This window comes from Pan paniscus, chromosome 13 (assembly GCF_029289425.2).
Source record: "Pan paniscus chromosome 13, NHGRI_mPanPan1-v2.0_pri, whole genome shotgun sequence".
NCBI lineage: Eukaryota > Metazoa > Chordata > Mammalia > Primates > Hominidae > Pan > Pan paniscus.
The window spans coordinates 48317126-48337726 of NC_073262.2; the positions used below are offsets into that span (position 1 = coordinate 48317126).

The following is a 20601-nucleotide window of genomic DNA, read 5'->3' on the forward strand; positions in this document are numbered from 1 at the left end:
AAAAGTTAAAGAGGAGGAAAAACAAATGTGGTTGGGAATCTAAAAAAGATTGGTAACAGAAGAGGATTGTTGATAATCAAAGAAAAAATTGAATTGGCATGTGAACCATCAAAAAAATAGACATTATTCATGTTCTCTTTTGGTCCCCAGAAGAAGCTATTTTATGACCATTCTCTTCTAAGTGTCTGTCTTAAATAAGTCCTACTTTGGGTTTCAGGAATGCAGAAATGCGAGCAGCAGAGGTGATACACAAGCAAAATACAAATGGCTTGTCTTTAGCATTCAGATATGTTTCGATATAGTTTTAAAATTTGGTGAAAGAACATTTGAAACACCCAAATTCAAATTCCAGCTCTCTGATGAACCTGAGACCAGTAAATGTGTCTTCATCTTTAAATCATGGGATTATTGTAGCATTAAATTGAGAGAACACTTGTACATTTTACTTTTCAAACTAGAAAGCTTATTGTACATTTATACATTTTGTACATTGTACAAAGCTCAGATGTTCATTGTACATTTCTTTCTTTATGCCCATTTCTTATCACATTACAGTACTTGTCATTTTTTTAAAAATTGCTAATTCACTTTATTTTATTTATTTTTTGAGACAGAGTCTCACTCCGTCACCCAGGCTGGAGTACAGTGGCGCGGTCTCGGCTAACTGTAACCGCTGCCCCCTGGGTTCAAGTGATTCTCCTGCCTCAGCCTCCTGAATAACTGAGATTACAGGCGTCCGCCACCATGCCTGGCTAATTTTTATATTTTTAGTAGAGATGGGGTTTCAGCTTGTTAGCCAGATTGGTCTCGAACTCCTGACCTCATGTGATCCACCCACCTTGGCCTCCCAGAGTGCTGGGATTACAGGCGTGAGCCACAGTGCCCAGCTCTAATTCACTTTAGTTGCATTGGACAAAACAAGCTAAATGTACTAGTTAAACTGACATTTTAAATATATTTTGAATTAAAATTACACTGAATACCTCAGTCTTATTCTAATAAATATTCTTGTTTGACGTCAGTGCCAGCATAAGAAGAAATTGGAAATCATAAAGTATAGAACTAGTGGTCTTTTATTGGCACTGCTTTAAACTTGGAATGGCTTTGCTAGATATGACCATTATCTATTTTTCTTATATGTTGGCAGTTATTGTTTTTAATTGTTTTTATAAAAGGGAAATGGAGGAAAAACTCCTTTAGGTTAGGAGTGTATGCTGATAAACAGGTCTCAACCAAGAGTGCGTTGGCATATGCGTTACTGTGAAAAATGGGTTGTCAAATAAGGAGACAAAATTTTCATAGCTTTTTTTTTTTTTTTTTTTTTTTTGGTCCTATCTCCTTTTAGTAATTGACTATATTGATCTTTTGTAAGCACGGGTATATGGAAGGAATAAAAATATTAGGGACCAGTATTATTGTGGCTACAGTTGTTATGAAGCCTAAATCAATCCTGACTCAAATTGAGCTCCTAATCATTTTACAGACAAGTGTAGACAGTACTCTCTTTTATGCACATGTCTTGGTAATAATTTTGCTCTCTTTTTCCTCCCTGTCTCACTAACAAATGCTTGCATATACTCACAATGACTCCTTTACATAAGGCTAAAATGTTTTTTGCTTTAAATTGGACCAGAACTTAAATGCTCACATAGTTTAATTTCAAAAAACTATGAGGAAAGGTGAGGCACTGTACTAATAAATATAGCATCATTTCCACAGAACCAAGTAAAATAAAGTGGGTTATTATCTCATAAGAAATGTGATTACTTAAATAAACTGTCTTAATGCCAGAAATCTATATTGTATTATCATCCTATCAGCAGTCAGAATACCATCCTACCTAGTGAGTATAAATGAATATTATGGTGAGGTTAATAATTATGATAGGGTGGGAATTTACAAAGGTTATAAAGCTATTTGAAGATTTACAAATGAATGTTCTGATAAGTTTTAATAAAAATTGAATTTTCTTTTGCTGAAATTATTAATGATATAATTCAGAAATATAGCCTATTTAAAACAAAACTTGATTCCCTTGCCTATAATTATAAATTACATTATTTTTCTTCCTTGAGGTCCTACTAGTAGAGATAGAAGTTCTCCTCCCCCAGGTTACATTCCAGATGAATTACACCAGGTTGCCCGGAATGGGTCATTCACTAGTATCAACAGTGAAGGAGAATTCATTCCAGAGAGCATGGACCAAGTAAGCAAAAGTTTGATTTTTTAAATTTAATTTAAAGAGATGTTGTCAGGGTCAGTGTGATTTGGCAGGTAACTGGGTGTTTGTGTGTATTATCTCTTCTCTAATTACATATCTTCTTAACTGAACAAAATAGAAAAAATATAGGAAAATGCCCATTAATTTACATGTGCCTGTATAAAGAAAGCTGGAATACAGCTGGTTTTATATTGCTCAATAAGTGAATGAATGAGAGTGAGTGAATGATAATGCATTTGCTTTGTAATTTAACAGCCAGATTTTTTTTTAAACATTTGAAAGATAGAATGAAACTATAAATATTTACCTTTGTGAAACTGAGGTTTGTGAACTTTCTGAAACATTTAAAAAGTACTTCAATTTTATAGTATTAAAATGTTTTCATGGAGTTGCTGTTATTCCCTTAACATTGCATTGCATTGCATTATATGTTCACACTATTATAGTAGTTTACATTTTCTAATAATGTAATAGTCATAGTGTCATTAGTCTCAGTTTGGGTGGGGCCATTGTTCAGTTTTCAGTAAGCAAAATAGTGTGAAATATTGTAGCTTTTAATTAGTCAATAGTCTATAGAGAAAGAATATTTTTCTCTTAGGAAATTTTGAAGTCGTGGCTTGCTTACAAGGGACATTTGAAAATGAGTAACTCTGGAGAGTGACCATTATTGAGTATGGAATTGTTCTAAAATTGTGAGTGAGGGTTGCACAACTCTCAGTATTCTAAAAGCCTTGACTTGTATACTTTAAATGGGTGAATTTTATGTTACATGAAGTATGTCTAATTAAGGCAGGTTTTTTTTAATAAGCAACTTTTGGTTATATCAAATTGAATCATGGTGGAACTCCTTTTTTTCCTAGATGCTGGATCCATTATCTTTAAGCAGCCCTGAAAATTCTGGCTCAGGAAGTTGTCCATCACTTGATAGTCCTTTGGATGGGTAATGTTTATCGTCGTTTTTGGAGGGTTTGTTTGTTTATTTGAGACAGAGTTTTGCTGTCACCCAGGCTGGAGCGCAGTGGCGTGAATGCGGCTTACTGCAACCTTGACCTCCTTGGCTCCATCAGTCCTCCCAACCTCTGACCCCCGAGGAACTAGGACCAAAGGCATTTGCTATTAATACCACATCTGGCTATTTTGTTTGTATTATTTGTAGAGATGGGGGTCTCACTTTGTTACCCAGGCTGATCTCGAACTCCTGGGCTCAAGCGAACCTCCTGCCTTGGCCTCCTAAAGCGCTTGGATTACACACATGAGCCACCATGCTCAGCTTATTGTAGTTTTTCTTTTTTAATAGACATGAGTAAATATTCATACAGATAGAATGTTGAATTATCAGTAACTTTTTTGTGCTACATTCAGAGGAATAGAATTAGTACTTGTGTATGATGACGGCAGATGAATTTTTGCAGTGTGGATAAATCCCTTTACCTCATGGGACTCAGTATCTTTGTTAGTTAAAAGGAAATCTGATTATAATAGTTTGAGTATTCCTGCTTGTCAAAATTGTGTGTTTGAAGGCAAATCAAATTTAGAATTTATGTACATTTACTTTTAAAACTGTGTTTATGAAAAGTGCTATCAACTTTTACATTAATATGTTTGGTTTTGGAAATTTCCTGAGTTATTTCACCTGTTCAGGATTATGTTCATTCTGGCACCAGATTAGAAATAATTTAAATTCTTGGAAATTGTAGCCCACTGTGTCACATTGGTACATGTAGCCAAAAATTTAAGTACTTTTGTGAAAAAGCTGTTAAGGAATATGAGCAGGATAAAGTTGCAAAATGTGAATTTTTTGTTACACGTGCTCCCCCTCCTGGTCTCAATAGGACAGTATTCTTGGTAATCCTCTCTGGAATTGCTTTATGAAAGCAAATTCTGAAAAAATAACTAATATTGCGTGGGAATGCACATTTAAGTTTCTTTTATCCATGTATATGAAATTTCTGTCTGTGTCAATGTCTATCTTAAGGTAGACATTTAAGAAATTCAGGGAAGTAGTAACGAAAAAGCTATATATTTGAGTACTTACCATTTGCAAAACACTATCCTGGATACCTTACTTATGTACACTTGAATAGTTGGAAATTATCTTTTTTGTTGATGCAGAAGGGTGATTTGCCAAGGTTACATAGTTAAGTGGCAGAGCTTGGATTGAAACACAGTGCTTAGAAACACCTAATGATTCCAAAATACGTCATTCTTCCACTGTACTGTAAGGTTAATTTTAAAAGTCATGCTCTTTGCCTACATGTACCAAGTAAGTGTAGTTTTTCTTTTTTAGGTATGCTAACCTTTCAAAGTGAGCTCCTTTACACAAACACATACAGAGAGGCACAGATAGATATAGATATTGCTCAAAGATTTTCTTTTTAATGTCTTACGTTCTTTCTGTAAACTTAATGTGACGTTTTTTCTTTATAGAGAGAGCTATCCAAAATCACGAATGCCTAGGGCTCAGAGCTACCCAGATAATCATCAGGAATTTTCAGGTTAGACTTTATGAATTCTAAATGTTTAAATGTTTATGTCATTGGATAATGTTTTGGCTGGGAGGGAGAGGGGGGATTTTTGAAAAGTCAAATAAAGATTTATAAATGTGCTTTTCATCATTAGAAATATTTAACTATTTTTTTAAAATAAAAGATAACCATCTTATATGTCTTAACAGACTATGATAACCCTATCTTTGAGAAATTTGGAAAAGGAGGAACATATCCAAGAAGGTATCATGTTTCATATCATCATCAAGAGTATAATGATGGTAAGTTTCTAGCAATTAGACCACAAGAATAGTTAAAAAATCTCAACAACAAAAATAAATACAAAAAGTTTTTAAAACCTCATATTTGTGTAATACCATTAGAAAAATATGAGGAATTGTGTTATAACAAAAGTATAATGGGCATTTTGGCTTTATGTCAACTTATAAGACTTGGTTATCCCTTAAAAGAAAATGAATAATTTTTTGTTTTAAGAGACAAGGTTTTGTTGCCCAGGCGGGAGTGCTGTGGCATGATCTTAGCTCACTGTAACTTTAAATTCCTGGGCTCAAGTGATCTTCCTGCCTTGGCTTCCTGAGTTCAGGTGTGTGCCATTACAGGCATTTGCCATCACACCCAGCTAATTAAAAAATTTCTTTTGTAGAGACAGTGTCCCACCATGTTGCCCAGGCTGGTCTTGAAGTCTTGGGCTCAAGCAGTCCTCCTGCCTCACCCTCCCAAAGTGCTGGGATTACAGGTGTGAGCCACTGCACTTGGCCAAAAAGGAGTAATTTTCTTTCTTTTTTTTTTTTCTCCCCGACACAGAGTCTCACTCTGTTCTGTCACCCAGGCTGGAGTGCAGTGGCATGATCTCTGCTCACTGCACCCTCCACCTCCTGGGTTCAAGCGATTCTCACCTGGCTAATTTTTGTATTTTTAGTAGAGATGGGGTTTTGCCATGTTGGCCAGGCTGGTCTCAAAACTCCTGATCTCCAGTGATCCACTTGCCTTGGCCTCCCAAAGTGCTAGGATTACAGGCGTGAGCCACCGTGCCCGGCCTAATTTTTGTATTTTTAGTAGAGATGGGGTTTTGCCATGTTGCCCAGGCTGGTCTCGAACTCCTGGGCTCAAGTGATCTGCCTGCCTTGGCCTCCGGAAGTGCTGGGATTACAGGCATGAGCCACTGCACCCATCCAAAAGGAGTAACTTTTAAATGATATTAGAAAATTACTCTTTGATGATGAGATTGATACTTACATCATCCCTTTAAGAAAAAAAATTACTGGCCAGGTGCGGTGGCTCATGCCTGTAATCCCAGCACTTTGGGAGGCCGAGGCGGGTGGATCACCTGAGGTCAGGAGTATGAGACCAGCCTGGCCAACGTGATGAAACCCTGTCTCTACTAAAAATACAAAAAATTAGCTGGGCATGGTGGTGGGCACCTGTAATCCCAGCTACTTGGGAGGCTGAGACGGGAGAATCGCTTGAACCCTGGAGGCGGAGGTTGCAGTGAGCCGAGATTGTACCACTGCACTCCAGCCTGGGCAACAAGAGTGAAACTCCATCTCAAAAAGAAAAGAAAAAATTACTACCTGTGAACTTCTGCATCTTTGTTTTAGATTTTAAAATCATTATTGGAAATGAGAGTAAATTTTTTTTATCCTTTTTATCCAGAAGTGAGGAGGTTCCTTTTTATGATTTGTGTGTGTATGTTTGTGTGTGCACACTCATACATGTTTTATCATAAGAGATTATTTGAATTGGTATTCAGATCCTGTTTATTTTTTCCCACCCAATCATTCCTATTTGGGTTTCTTAGCCTAGTTACAGGACAAATTTCTATTCTCTGCATTACAAATTTTAAATACTTTAAAAGTATAACATATTAATAAAAGGTATAAGGTCATTCTCTTTTCATTTTTTAGGTCGTAAAACTTTTCCAAGAGCTAGAAGGACCCAGGGGACTAGCTTACGGTCTCCTGTGAGTTTCAGTCCTACTGATCATTCCTTAAGCACTAGTAGTGGAAGCAGTATCTTTACCCCAGAGTATGATGATAGTCGAATAAGAAGAAGGGGAAGTGACATAGACAATCCTACTTTGACCGTAATGGACATCAGCCCACCCAGCCGTTGTAAGTAATAGAACTTGGTATAGTGAAATGTGGAGCAGAACCTTTGCAGAATTTTATATTATTAAAAGGAATAAATACTAAGTGAGTTTTTGGGGTCAGATGAACTACTCAAAAAAGGTAATAATGGTGTTTCTAAAAGGTGGTTGGAATATCAGGTATAAGCATGGTATCACTGCTAATTACTTTAGTTCTTCACTTGTATTAGGAAAATTACCAACTAGTCATTCTTTATCCATGCATTCCACATATCCTTGTTGAATGCCTACCACTGAGATTTCAAACATAATCTCCAAGACGTAATCTAATGGGATAGATGATATATGGAGAAATAATTATTGTATAGCATTTAAATGTGAGTAGAAATCACCAGCTGAGGAGCTAATGTGCAAGAGGCCATAACATCATCTAAAAATGGGGAATAGTTCAATTTTTGGCTGATGTGGGAGTATCTTACTTGAAATAGTGGGAATAGGCCTACAGTGGTAACTCAGGCTGGATTGCAAAGCATTCAGACCTTACTGTGTAAGCAGTGCATACAAAGTTTCATGTTCAAAGATGTTTATTGCAGCACTATTTGCATACTCTGAATTCCTTTTTGTGTGCTAGTGTGTCATAGTTTACTTTTATATCCATGTTGACCCCATGCTATATTGCTGTTATTTTTGCTTTAGACAGCTATCTTTTGAAGTGATTAAAAATAAGAGAAAAATGTCTTTTTTATATATCTTCAGTCTATTCATTTTTATAGATCTTTGTATATATCCAAAATCTGTATAAACAAAGACAGATCCAAGATCTATTGGGTATCAAATTCCTTCTGCCTGAAAAACTGCATTTTAACCTTTCTTGTAATATAGGCGTGCTGGTAATGAGTTCATTCTGCTTTTGTTTGTTTGAAAAAAGTCTATTTCTCCTTCATTTTTGAAACAGGATCTCACTCTGTCACTCAGGCTGTGGTGCAGTCTCAACTCATTGCAACCTCTGCCTTCTGGGCTCAAGCAATCCTCCCACTTCAAACTCCCAAGTATCTGGCACTACAGGCATGCACCACCATGCCCAGATAATTTTTGTATTTTTTGTAGAGAGTGGGTTTTGCTGTGTTGCCCAGGCTGGTCTTGAACTGTTGGGCTTAAGCTGATTCACCTGCCTTAACCTCCCAAAGTGCTGGGATTACAGGTGTGAGCCACTGCACCTGGCCTTTCTAGCACTTTAAAGCTATTGTCCCATTGTCTTCTGGCTTATATACTTCCTGAAGAGAAATCTGCTCTAATTCTTATCTTTGTTCCTCCATATGTAATATGCTTTCTTCCCCCGCAGCTGCCCCAGCTGCTTTCAAGATTTTGTCTTTGATTTTCTACAGTGTGAATATGACGTGTCTAGGTATATTTGTGTAGGGTTCCCAGCTGGTGTTCTTTCAGTTTATTATATTTATAGTTTGTCTGTGAAAAGTTCTCAGTTGTTACCTCTCCAAGTATTTTTTCTGTCTCATTCTTCCTTTTTCTTTTGGGATTCCTATTACCTATACACTAGACTATTTGATACTGTCTCATACCTCTGTTGTCTCTCTCTCTCCCTCCCTCTCCCTCTCTCCCTGTCTCCCTCTCTCCCCCACCATTGATCTATTTTCAGGTTCACTGATTCTTTCCTCAGCCTTGTTGCATCTATTTATGATCCTGTTGAAGGAATTCTTAACTTCTGTCATTGTTTTTCATTTCATGCATTTTCATGTGACTCATTCCTGTAGTTTCCATCGCTCTGTTCACCATCTGTTCATGCATGTTGTCTACCTTTTCCATTAGAACCTTTAACATGTTAGTCATAGTTATTTTAAATTTCCCTTCTGAACCTCCTGAGTCTGGTTGTATTAATTGCTTTCTCTTTTGATTTTTTTTGGAAGGGTTGCTTTTTTGTGTCTTATCATTTTACATTGAATGCCATATATCATGTATAGGATAAGGGAGGAGGTAAATAGAATGTATGCCTGGAAATAGGCACAGCTCTTCTTCTGCTAGGCCGTTACTGTGAGGAGCTAAGTCAATCAGTCTAGTTAGGAGTTGAGCTGGGTTTGGATTTTGTTGTTGTCATGGTCTCTGTGCACCACTGACTTTAAATTCTTCTAATTACCTTGTGCTGGTTTCCTAAAGGGATTTTCTCAATGGTCCTGCTCCATCAGCTTCTTTTTTTTTCTTTTTTTTAATCTGAGATGGAGTTTCACTCTTGTTGCCCAGGTTGGAGTGCAGTGGCGCGATCTCAGCTCACTGCAACCTCCCCTTCCCGGGTTCAAGCGATTCTCCCGCATCAGCCTCCCGAGTAGCTGGGATTGCAGGCATCTGCCACCACACCTGGCTGTTTTTCTTTTTCTTTCTTTCTTTTTTTTTTTTTTTTTTGTATTTTTAGTAGAGATGGGGTTTCACCACATTGGCCAGGCTGGTCTTGAACTCCTGACCTCAGGTGATCTGTCCGCCTCGGCCTCCCAAAGTGCTGGGATTACAGGTGAGCCACTGCGCCCAGCCTTGGCCTTTCTTTTGTGCCTACTTCTCAGAGAGGGAGGATCTCTCCATGGCCTTGTCATGCTCTCAGTAAGTGGATTGCTGTTACTTGCCAGCCTAGGAGAGGGGAGGCAGACTAGAGGGTTCTGTGTTGTCCTATCCAGCTTCAGTCTTAGGCAGGCTTTATCTCCTCAGTTCTCAGAGATGGGCTTGCCCACCTTCCAGGAGTAGGAGTGCTCTAATGATCAGGGTCACAGAAGGTTTCCAGCCTCAGCCTCTCTCTCAGGGGTAGGGTTGTTGTTGTTTTTTTTTTCTTTTGGATTCCCCTAGCCTCAGTGGGTCTTTAACTGTAATGCAGGGGTGACAGGGTTTGCTGCTTTCTCCAGCAGCTGAAGGCTCTTGTTTCTTAGGGGAGAAGGGTTTGGAAGGACTTCCTGCATTTCCCACAACAGTGGGCCATTCCCCTTCTCCAAGCCTTGACCACCAAGGGAGGCTTTCCCTGGTGTCTCCTGCTCCTGTGAGTGCATGGTAGAGGTCCACAGAAAAGACTTTTAGAGCAGGTGTGAGCTCACCTGTGTCTAGATCTCCCAAGGGTTCAGTACTCTCATGCCAGCCCACATTTGTTTAAAATGGAGGTGAATTCTTCCTTGCTTGTGTGGGTCTTTGTCTGTGCTTTGCCACAAGTGAGCCAGTGCTTCTGTTCTGTCTCTCCTTGGAGGTACCACTTTTTCCTTAGATTTCAGGTTAGCTGGTTGCCCTGCAATCTTAGTTTTTTGATATGTGTTCAACAAAAGTTAAATTTTGTAGATTACCCAGATTTCTCTTGTTGTTTGGATGGGAATGATACTCTTTCCAGCTTTCTACATTGTAGGTGGAGGCTGAAAAACTGAGTACAAATATTACTGCAGTGAAGAATAGAAATGGTGCATCTTACAGTCTTTGGAATGTTAGATTGAGAGAAAGATGCTGTCACATGTGTAATTAGGAAAACAATTTCAGAAAAAAATGAGTCTTGGGATATGAATCTCTTTTTGGTTTAGGATTTGTAGAAAATTGACGAAAGAGAAAAATTTGAAAGACGGTAACTATGTGAATTTGGATAATCATAATTTTTCCTTATATCCAAGTACATTCAATGAAGGATGTCACTAATGCAGTATGCTCATTTAGTTATTAACCATTTATTTGTGTGCTGTTTGATATTTCACTTTAAGAAAGTGTTCTTTTTCAGCACCTCGAGCTCCGACCAACTGGAGATTGGGCAAACTGCTTGGCCAAGGAGCCTTTGGAAGGGTCTACCTCTGTTATGATGTTGATACAGGAAGAGAATTGGCTGTTAAGCAAGTTCAGTTTGACCCCGATAGTCCTGAGACCAGCAAGGTAAAAATCACTGCACAAATTACTTTGTCACATTATAAGAAACTTTATTCATTATTATTTTTTAACATTAAGCCCCTTCCATTCTAAATAAGAAGCATTTTTTTTTCAAAAAAAAAAAGCAGTTTTCTTTAGTATAAATTATTTGTAAAACAGATTAGATATGTTTGTCTATTTTTTAATATGGATTTTTCTTTTTTAGTACTTCAGTTATAATCCTAATCTGAGTCAGTGTTGCGTTAGCATATCATCAAGGACTGTTTAAAAAGTTATTGGTTAGAGACTTTCAGATGTTTATTACTTGGGAACTAAAATTTTCAGAATGAAATCACCTTGATGGTCCATGAAGTTAGAATTTTTTGCTTTTACTGACATTGTTGAAGACTTAACAATGAATTCTCTCTTTCAGGAAGTAAATGCACTTGAGTGTGAAATTCAGTTGCTGAAAAACTTGCTACATGAGCGAATTGTTCAGTATTATGGCTGTTTGAGGGATCCCCAGGAAAAAACACTTTCCATATTTATGGAATATATGCCAGGGGTAAGTTAGTACATCTTTTTGAAAATACACATTCTATTTAAAATTTTAGTTAATAAAAGAAAAACAACAAAAACGTAGATTATAAAATGTTAACCCTAGTTAAGGACATTTTGGAAGAGTTTTAAATTAGAGCTGAGTAGTATTTTCTATCCTCTTCCTCTGTCTTTGTATTTTTTAACTCATTAATGATAAAAGTATTCTCAAGTAGGTTACAGACATCTTAGCAGTCCATCTTCAGATTTCCTTAAATGCCCTAAAATGCCCTTTATAGCTGATATATTCACACCAAGTTCCAGTCTATACATACATTTAATTGTTATGCCCCTTAATTATCTCTCTCTTCTAAAACAATTTTTTATAATTCTTAAAAAGAAATAGAGACAAGGTCTCACTCTGTTACCTAGGCTGGTTTCAAACTCCTGAGCCCAAGTGATTCTTCTGCCTTAGCCTCCCAAAGTGCTAGGATTACTATCTAGAGCAGTCAATTTGTACATGATATAGATTTGACAGAGAGAGGAGGATAGCCTGTTAAGAGTCTTCACTCTCAGGATCTGGAAGAATTTGAAAAAAAAAAAAAAATTCGCATGGATTTCTCTAGTAGCATTCTTGTGGATTTTGTTTTTTTGTTTTAAATTTTTTATAATTTTAGTTATATGGAATGCTTCACAAATTTGCGTGTCATCCTTGCACAGGGGCCGTGCTAATCTTCTCTGTATCGTTCTAATTTTAGTATATGTGCTGCCGAAATGAGCATGCGGATTTTAATTTGTTTCTTTATCCCTTTTTTACTATAAACTCCAAGTTAGATCTAAGGTCTAAATTAGATTCACATTCAACCTTTTTTATCTGATACATCATAGATGAAGCTGTGTACTTTATGTTGCATCCTATCAGGAGCCAATTTCTGGTTATTCCACTGTAGCAATGCAAAGACCTACCATTAGATGAGGATGATTGACATATTGATTCCTGCATTGTAAAGTTTTGTTTTTTCCTGCACACCAGAAAGTAATATGAGGTATAGCAGTGGCACATAGGAATAGCCTGTTCCTTTTCAGCCATCCACCTAATGTTTTTAGCACTGATTGATAGTCATCACTAGAGTCTATAATTTCATTAGGAGTTATAAAATGTGATTTGTGACATCTGTCATTATATAGAGTACATCTAGTATTAATGATTTTCAAGGTGGTGATTAATATGTTTACTTATTTAAAAACACATGCATTTCCATAATTTTTATTTGTTTATTTTTGAGATGGAGTTTCGCTCTTGTTGCCCAGGCTGAGCAATGGCACGATCTCAGCTCACTGCAACCTCCGTCTCCCGGGTTCAAGCAATTCTCCTGCCTCAGCCTCCCGTGTAGCTGGGATTACAGGTGCACGCCACCACACCCAGCTAATTTTTGTATTTTTAGTAGAGACGAGGTTTCACCATGTTGGCCAGGCTGGTCTCAAACTCCTGACCTCAGGTGATCCTGCCTGCCTCGACCTCCCAATGTGATGGGATTGCAGGCATGAGCCATTGCTCCTGGCTACAATTTTTATTTTTTGAGAAGGAGTCTTGCTTTGTTGCCTAGACTGGAGTGCAGTGGTGCGATCTCGGCTCACTGCAACTTCCACCTCCTGAATTAAATCAATTCTCCTGCCTCAGCCTCCTGAGTAGCTAGGTTACAGGCACCTGCCACCACGCCCAGCTAATTTTTTATATTTTTAGTAGAGACGGGGTTGGCTAGGCTGGTCTCGAACTCCTGACCTCAGGTGATCTGCCCGCCTCAGCCTCCCAAAGTGATGGTATTACAAGCGTGAGCCACCATGCCCAGCCGATGCCTGGCTAATTCTTGTATTTTTAGTAGAGATGGGGTTTCACCCTGTTGGCCAGGCTGGTCTTGAACTCCTGACCTCAGGTGATCTGCCTTCCTCAGCCTCCCAAAGTGCTGGGATTACAGGTATGAGCCACTGTGCCTGGCCTATTCTGTATAATACTACAAGTAGAGACACAGTAGACTGAACAAACAAGCCATGCTGAACTGTAGGTGTGAGTAGTTGACTGGGCACACTTGCTGCTTTCCATTATGTGTGTTTGCAAATTTGGGTCCACAGAATTGCAAAATGCTCTCCCTCCAAGGATGGCTCATAAACAGTGGAAAGGACAAATGGTTAAATCTGTAAAATCCAAGGATTTACTTTCATATGACGGAGTACACCGTTTACCAAAATTCAAGGAAAAGCAGAAACATTTGGATGTATTTTCCTGTCAAAAAAGAGATTTGTCCCTCAGGAAGCATTTTATTTCTGTCTTTTAAAGGGATTATTAATCAAACTTATACATTGGAATCACTAGGGAAGTTTTCAAAATTCAAATACCTATTCCTCACTTCAGACTGATTCAGCTTTCTCAGAGATGGCGCCTTATCCTGCCCTAAAAAACACTTGAGAAAATCTATTCTCCTTTTGTGTATGTTCTCATGTTTCGAACTTGAGTGTTGAGTATATAAAGAAAAAACTTTAAAATCTCTGTGTTCTTTCTAGTTATACCCATTCCTTTTTCTGAGAAAATCAGCAGATGTCAATAAAATACTTTAAAAACAGAATAAGAACAAAATAAGTAAAATTCAAGTAGGACATGCTTAGACGAGTGAGATGAGAATTCCTGCCCTCTTTACTGATAAAGATTTAATAGCAGTTTTCATTTCAAACCATATACAGTAGTTTTTATTTTTGTTTTCTTTTCTCCTAGGGTTCAATTAAGGACCAATTAAAAGCATATGGCGCTCTTACTGAGAATGTGACTAGGAAATACACCCGTCAGATTCTGGAGGGTGTCCATTATTTGCACAGTAATATGATTGTCCATAGAGATATCAAAGGTAAGTAATGAGGTATTTTCTATTTTAAGTACACAATTCTTAGTGAATGTGAATGAAACAAGTGATGTGGGTAAGACATTTAACATTAATTCATCTATCTCTGAAATACTACAGGGAAACAGTTCTCTTGCTTTCTTATGGACTCTGTCAGTGTTCTGTCACACCAGTCCTGTCTCCACAAATGGGTAGCTCTACTGTGGGGGCTCACAGAGTCAGTAAAGTTTAAGAGACCATACAAGTGAGATCATGTTTTCATACATATTGCATAGGTATTAGGATAGATTGGCTAAGAGTAGGATCCCTGCTGCCAGATGGCCTGATTCAAATTTGGGCTTTTATCTGCACCGTGTGGCCTTGGACAAGTTACTCAGTCTCTCAGTTCCTCATTCTTAAATGATGGAGATAATAGTATCCAGCTCATAGGATTCTTGTAAGGAGTAAATGAGTTAATGCATGCAATATGCTTTAATTTAAACTCGGAGGAATGGGTGTCACTACCGAGGGAAAGAATGAAGAGAAGCGAAGAAAAGAGCCCCAAACTGAGCTTTGATGAACCCCAACTATGTCAAACTGACTTTAAAACTCAAAAACTCAACTGTTTGCAGGGATAAAGGATGTAGGTAAATGCATAAAGTCACACAAAAGCAAGTGGTGGGGATAGGTACAATTTAAGAATGCTTCAAAATCTATACTACAAAACATACCTGGAGGTTTGGTCCTGTAAAGGTAGGTTGTGGCCCCAAATTTAGACATCACTTTATAAATCAATCAATAAAAATAATGAATAGCAGCATGATGGTGCATGACTGTAGTCCCAGCTACCTGGGAGGCTGAGGCGGGAGGATCGCTTGAACCCAGGAGTTCAAGTCCAGCCTGAGTAATGTAGCGAGACCCCATCTGTTAATAAATAAACAGTCATGTGCCACATAATGTTTCCACGTCATTATGGACCACATTTACAACAGTGGCTATACTATATAGACTAGGTGTGTAGTAGGCTATACCATTTAGGTTTGTGTAAATACACTCTATGATGTTTGCATAATGACAAAATTGCCTAAAAATGCATTTTTCAGAATGCATCTCCATCATTAAGCAATGTATTACTGTAAATGTGTATGTGTACGTTTGTATTTGCATGTATAAAGATATTACTCATTGGTCTTGCTGGGGACTCTTACGAGTTCCCAGGCTTTCACTTCCCCTTTGAGGTGTGGCACGTCCTAATTATGGCCATATTCAGACCAACAAGAACATTCCTAACCAGTTCCTGGTGATAGAGTAGAATGCAGAATGCCTAAGCCAGATCACCTGTACTAGAATGGGACTTAGAGTAAGTCTGAAAAGATGGGGACATTGCTCATGATCTACGCATCTTAGGCAGACCTCCCTTGTTAAGTACGAAACCTGATAGCTTGAAGAACCTCATAGAGAAGTTATTCAGTTAGGAATAATGTCCATTCAAGCCAGCTTCTCGTTAGCCCTCATAATGAGGCAAGGCAAAGGAACTGAGGGAGCTACCCGCCGAGTGGATCTTCTTCAAACTTTGCCAGAAGTGATGAGCCATCCTGGTCAAAAGAGAAGGCTGGAAGTAAGCTGATTTTAAAGCATAGGGCAAATATACTGATAAGAGAATAAATGTAAAATATAAAATTGGATGTGCAATATGATCTTAAGTTTGTAAAATTCAAGTATGACCTAGAAGGAAAATTTCCATATGATTGATGGTGGTTATCATCAAGTGGCAGGATGAGTGATGGTCGTTTTTTTTTTTTTTTTAAGAGAGTTTCACTCTTGTTGCCCAGGGCTGGAGTGCAATGGGGAGATCTCGGCTCACCACAACCTCCACCCCCACCCTGGGTTCAAGTGATTCTCCTGCCTCATCTTCCCTAGGAGCTGGGACTACCAGCATGTGCCATCACACCCGGGTAATTTTGTATTTTTAGTAGAGACGGGGTTTCTCCATGTTGGTCAGGCTGGTCTCGAACTCGCAACCTCAGTTGATCCACCCGCCTCGGCCTCTCAAAGCGCTGGGATTACAGGCGTGAGCCACTGTGCCCAGCCTTTGTTTTTTTATTTTGAGTCAGGGTCACCCTCTGTCACCCAGGCTAGAGTACAGTGGTGCTGTCATGGCTCACTGAAGCTTCAACCTCTTGAGCTCAAGCAGTCCTTTCACCTCAGCCTCCCGAGTAGCTGAGACTACAGGCACACACCACCATGCCCAGTTAATTAAATTTTTTTTTGTAGAGATAGGGTATTGCTATGTTGCCAAGCTCCTATATACTTTTTCTGTATTTCTCAAATTTCCATGAGCAACTTTTAAATCGTAAGAGAAAAGGAAGATAGTTCATTGGTTTTCAATTTAGACCCATGAAGTCATAATGAAACCTAGGATGAAAATGAATTGATTATATTGCTAGGGAACCAACTCATTATTTCAAGAACTAGTTGCTCTCTTCTGCCTTTGTTTTTGTTCCGTTCGTTTTACAAACTAGACCACTGAAGACGAAATTAATGGATGAAAGGAAACTTATCTTTATAGAAGTATTTTGGCTAACAAGCGGAGAAAGAATAATGAACAGATATTGCATTAAACATTAATAGCTGCTGATATCACTTAGAGACTGTCTAGAATACAGCATCATCTATCTAGTTTTGTTCCTCAGTCCCCCAGAAATTGAACCTGAATCTGATCACGCCTCCAAATTCGACTACAGAATTATGTAATATACATATAGGACAGATGAGCGTGTTAAAATGATTCTTTGGGATGCAGTCAGCAAAATCTAGACCATGAGAAAGCTATAGGCAAACAACTTAGTTTCTTCATAAGTTGCAAAGAAAAAAGAAAAGGAGATTGGAGGGTACTTTAGGAAAGACTTAGAAGATTTATCAGTGACTCCCAATGTATGGACTTCATTTGGATTCTAGTTTTTTTTAATGTAACACATTGAACACCGACTATATATTTGATAATATTAAGAATTTATTGTTCATCCTCTTGGATGTGATAAGAGTCTTTATCTTTGAAAGATATGTACTGAACCATTTGTTGATCATGACATCTTGAATTTGCTTCAAATCCTAGAGAGGGGAGGGGGAGTGGTTGGCAGTATGGCTGGGGCAGGATTGTCCAGATGGATGTTGAGGCTGGGTGATGGCTGCGCATGCTGCTCTACCTTTGTGTATGTCTGAAAAGTCTCCTTAATAACTTATTTTTAACATGTCCAAAATAAGTTTTTAGAAACTTCTGTTGGAGCCTGGCTACCCGTTTTCTCCTCAGCCCTTCTTGTGGATAAGCATTGGTTCCACATTGGTGATTCCGCCCCAGAGACAGCTTCCCCTGTCTGTGACCTGCCTTGGACTGTTCTTTCCCCTATCAGAGCCCTGCTTGTAGCCAGTAAAAAATGGGCTTTGTTGTCCTTCCACTGGTTAAGTATTCTAGAGACGGTGGCTTTTTTGACATTCCTTCTTAAAGTACTGGATGGTAGGAAATGTTAGACAGTGCTCTTTTAGAAGATCACTAATGTCATGGCATGTTTACACTTAAGGTGTGCAGAGAATGGACCCTGGACTCTCTTCTGGAGAGAGGCTTTAGGGAACCATCATTGACTAGACTGGGGAATTTGCTGGTAGAACAGAAAGACAGGTACAGAAGCCCCGTGATAGGGGTGGGGTCTCTCTATCTTCTCCAGTCTGTAAGGTAGCTTTTCTCCACTATTCAGTCTCCTTCTTAGAGACCGTTTTTTAAGAAAAGGGTAAGAGAACGAAGAAAATGAATCTCTTTGTAATATAAAATATGGTTAAGGTTATGGAAGAGTTAAAAATAAGAATTGAAGTAAAATTTTAAAATTAGATAATAAAATAAATGGCTTATTTAAGAATAGGTAAAGAAAAAGTTAAAAATGAGAAGGTCCAAAGTAATGAGGGCTATGTGGAAAAAAATGAGAAGAGAAATGATTTATAAAAGACAGAAACTAGATTTATAATCCCAGAAAAAATACAGAGTTTTTAAAATGATAAGAGTGAAAATAGAGAATAAAAAACAAGTGAGCCTAGTGCCCAAGCTTGGTTTTTTGTTTTTGTTTTTTTGAGACAGGGTCTCACTTTATCACCCAGGCGGGAGTGCAGTGGCATGATCTCAGTTCACTGCAGCCTTGGCCCTCTGGGCTTAAGCGATCCTCCAGCCTCAGCCCCCAAGTAGCTGGGACTGCAGGCACATGCTACCATGCCCAGCTAATTTTTTTGTATTTTTTTGTAGAGATGGTGTTTCGCCACGTTGCTTAGGCTGGCCTTGAATTCCTGAGCTCAAGCGATCCACCCACCTTTGCCTCCCAAAGTGCTAGGATTACAGGTGTGTGCCACTGCACCTGGCCAATATCTTGTTTTTTTAATACCATTCTCCACTAAAAGGAACCAGGCCTCCTTGAGAAATGGCTGATTCTAGCACTGGTGCAGGAAATATACAAGATGAGCCTGGAGCATCTTCAAATGCCAGGAAGCAAGAAAGTGCTCCAAAACAAAAGCCAAGGATACAATGATGGGGGTATGGCAAAGGGACACAGAGTCAGTGGAAAGAACTCCAGTGGCTGAAACTGATAAATAGCAGGCGAATAAAGTAGTACTGGATTATAACCCAGTGTATAAAACAAATATCCATGTTCATAGTGTGATGCAAATGAATGATTTAATAAATATGTGGGAGAGGGGAGACAAATCTCTTCTGCAGCATAACTCCAAATAATTTATGTAGCTACTCAGCCTGGAGCATAACTCTTTACTCCTTAATTGTGGGCTGTGCGTGGCGAATTTCTTCCAAAGTACGGAAAGGGTGGGGGAGAATGACTTTACAGTGGAGAACCTGACAAACACTATCTTAAGCCAGGTGATCAAGGTCAGCATCAACAATGATGTTGACACTATGTGCCTTTAATATCATATGATGAGAATGGCAGTTTACCTGTGGTCTTCCTCCAAAAAACTTACAACCCCCGTTATGAGAACATGAGACAAATCCTAATTGAGGGGCATTCTACAAAAACCTGACCCCAGTACTCCTCAGAAATGTCATGGTCATCAAAAACAAGGAAAATTTGAGAAAGTATCCCACCTAAGAGGAGCCTGAGGGGACACGATGACTAAATATGGTGTGGGATCCTGGTTAGGATCCTGGATCCAGAAAAATGATATTAGGGAAAAACTGAGGAAATCTAAGCAAAGTATGAACTTGGTTAATAATATTTCAGTATTGGTTTATTAATTGTGGCAAATGTACCATACTAAGATATTAGTAATAGAGAAGCTGGGTGTGGGGGTATATGGGAACTCTCTATACTATCTTTGCAATAATTCTGTAAATCTGAAGCTATCTAGAAAGTTTATTATAAAAGCTAATGAAATTTTAAATGAAAAGCTCAAAGCCTGCCTATGAGACATTTAAAATATTAGAAATTGGGAAGTAAAATTAATATAAAGCAAGATTCAATATTAAGAAAACTCTAAAATATAAGGTAACTAAATTTAAGTAATAGAGGGGGAAAATGCTTTTGTTCTGAAGGTCCCTAAGGAAGTTCTGAGAAAAGGCTGACTTCTCAGGGAAATAAGCTTCAGCCATGGGCTTCTTGCTTTATGATAGAGAAACTGGGGGCTTTCTTGGTCCTTCACTGAGCTTCATTCTTAGCCCTTTTCCCCTTTCTCCTCCTCTTCACCCCCACCTCCAACCTGCACCAGTCCTTTTCAATAGAAACGTCCTAGGTCCTAAACACACAGCTGACCTAAAAATGTAGTGTTCTTGCAGCAAATCCTTAATGAGCACCACCTGTGTGACTAGCATTATGCCAGCTACTGCCAGAGGATGAAAAGCAGCCTAACTTTGGGGACAAATCAAAGAGTCTATGAAGTAATTCTCTGCCATTGTTCTTTTATGCTATATTCGAGACTGCCAATAAAATTAATGAAATGAGGCAATGTCTTATTTTTAGGCGCAAATATCCTGCGAGATTCAACAGGCAACGTCAAACTAGGAGATTTTGGGGCCAGCAAACGGCTTCAGACCATCTGTCTCTCAGGGACAGGAATGAAGTCTGTCACGGGCACACCATACTGGATGAGCCCTGAAGTTATCAGTGGAGAAGGCTATGGAAGAAAAGCAGACATCTGGTAGGTTTTGATATGAAGTTTGCTTGAAAACCACCTGCCGCCTATGTATTTCCACCTGGGATTGAATTACTGAGGCAGATGTAAATGATCTTTTGTACTTCCAAAATAGGACGTAAGAATTGCGAAGATTAACACTATATTAATTGTGCCTTATTGAGGCTTATAATTGACTAAATAGTTAGAATCCTTGAACCTGTCCTCCATTCTTTAGGAAGGATTTTGTCGCGAGCAAACCTCAGCATTAAAAAGCTTTTTGCTATTACAGAAGTAAATAAATAGTTACTTTGTTTGTCTAAAGACCTTTAAAAGTACTTCATCTTTGTTGTC

At 38.5% G+C, this 20601-nt stretch overlaps 1 protein-coding gene and 1 non-coding gene across 3 annotated transcripts in view; one reads left to right on the forward strand and one right to left on the reverse strand.

The window, feature by feature from the left end:
* Positions 1–20601, forward strand: part of MAP3K2 (mitogen-activated protein kinase kinase kinase 2) — an 89644-nt gene that overhangs the window by 59461 nt on the left and 9582 nt on the right. For both annotated transcript variants that reach the window (XM_034954241.3, XM_057301412.2), the window contains exons 8-16: positions 2076–2206; positions 3082–3161; positions 4649–4716; positions 4896–4988; positions 6633–6839; positions 10560–10708; positions 11115–11246; positions 13986–14115; positions 20097–20274. In XM_034954241.3, coding sequence (XP_034810132.1) covers positions 2076–2206; positions 3082–3161; positions 4649–4716; positions 4896–4988; positions 6633–6839; positions 10560–10708; positions 11115–11246; positions 13986–14115; positions 20097–20274 — 1168 coding nt within the window. The remainder of the gene's footprint in view (positions 1–2075; positions 2207–3081; positions 3162–4648; positions 4717–4895; positions 4989–6632; positions 6840–10559; positions 10709–11114; positions 11247–13985; positions 14116–20096; positions 20275–20601) is intronic.
* On the reverse strand, positions 11894–12000 carry LOC112439239 (U6 spliceosomal RNA). Its single transcript, XR_003027521.1, has one exon. It is a non-coding gene; the product is annotated as a U6 spliceosomal RNA (small nuclear RNA).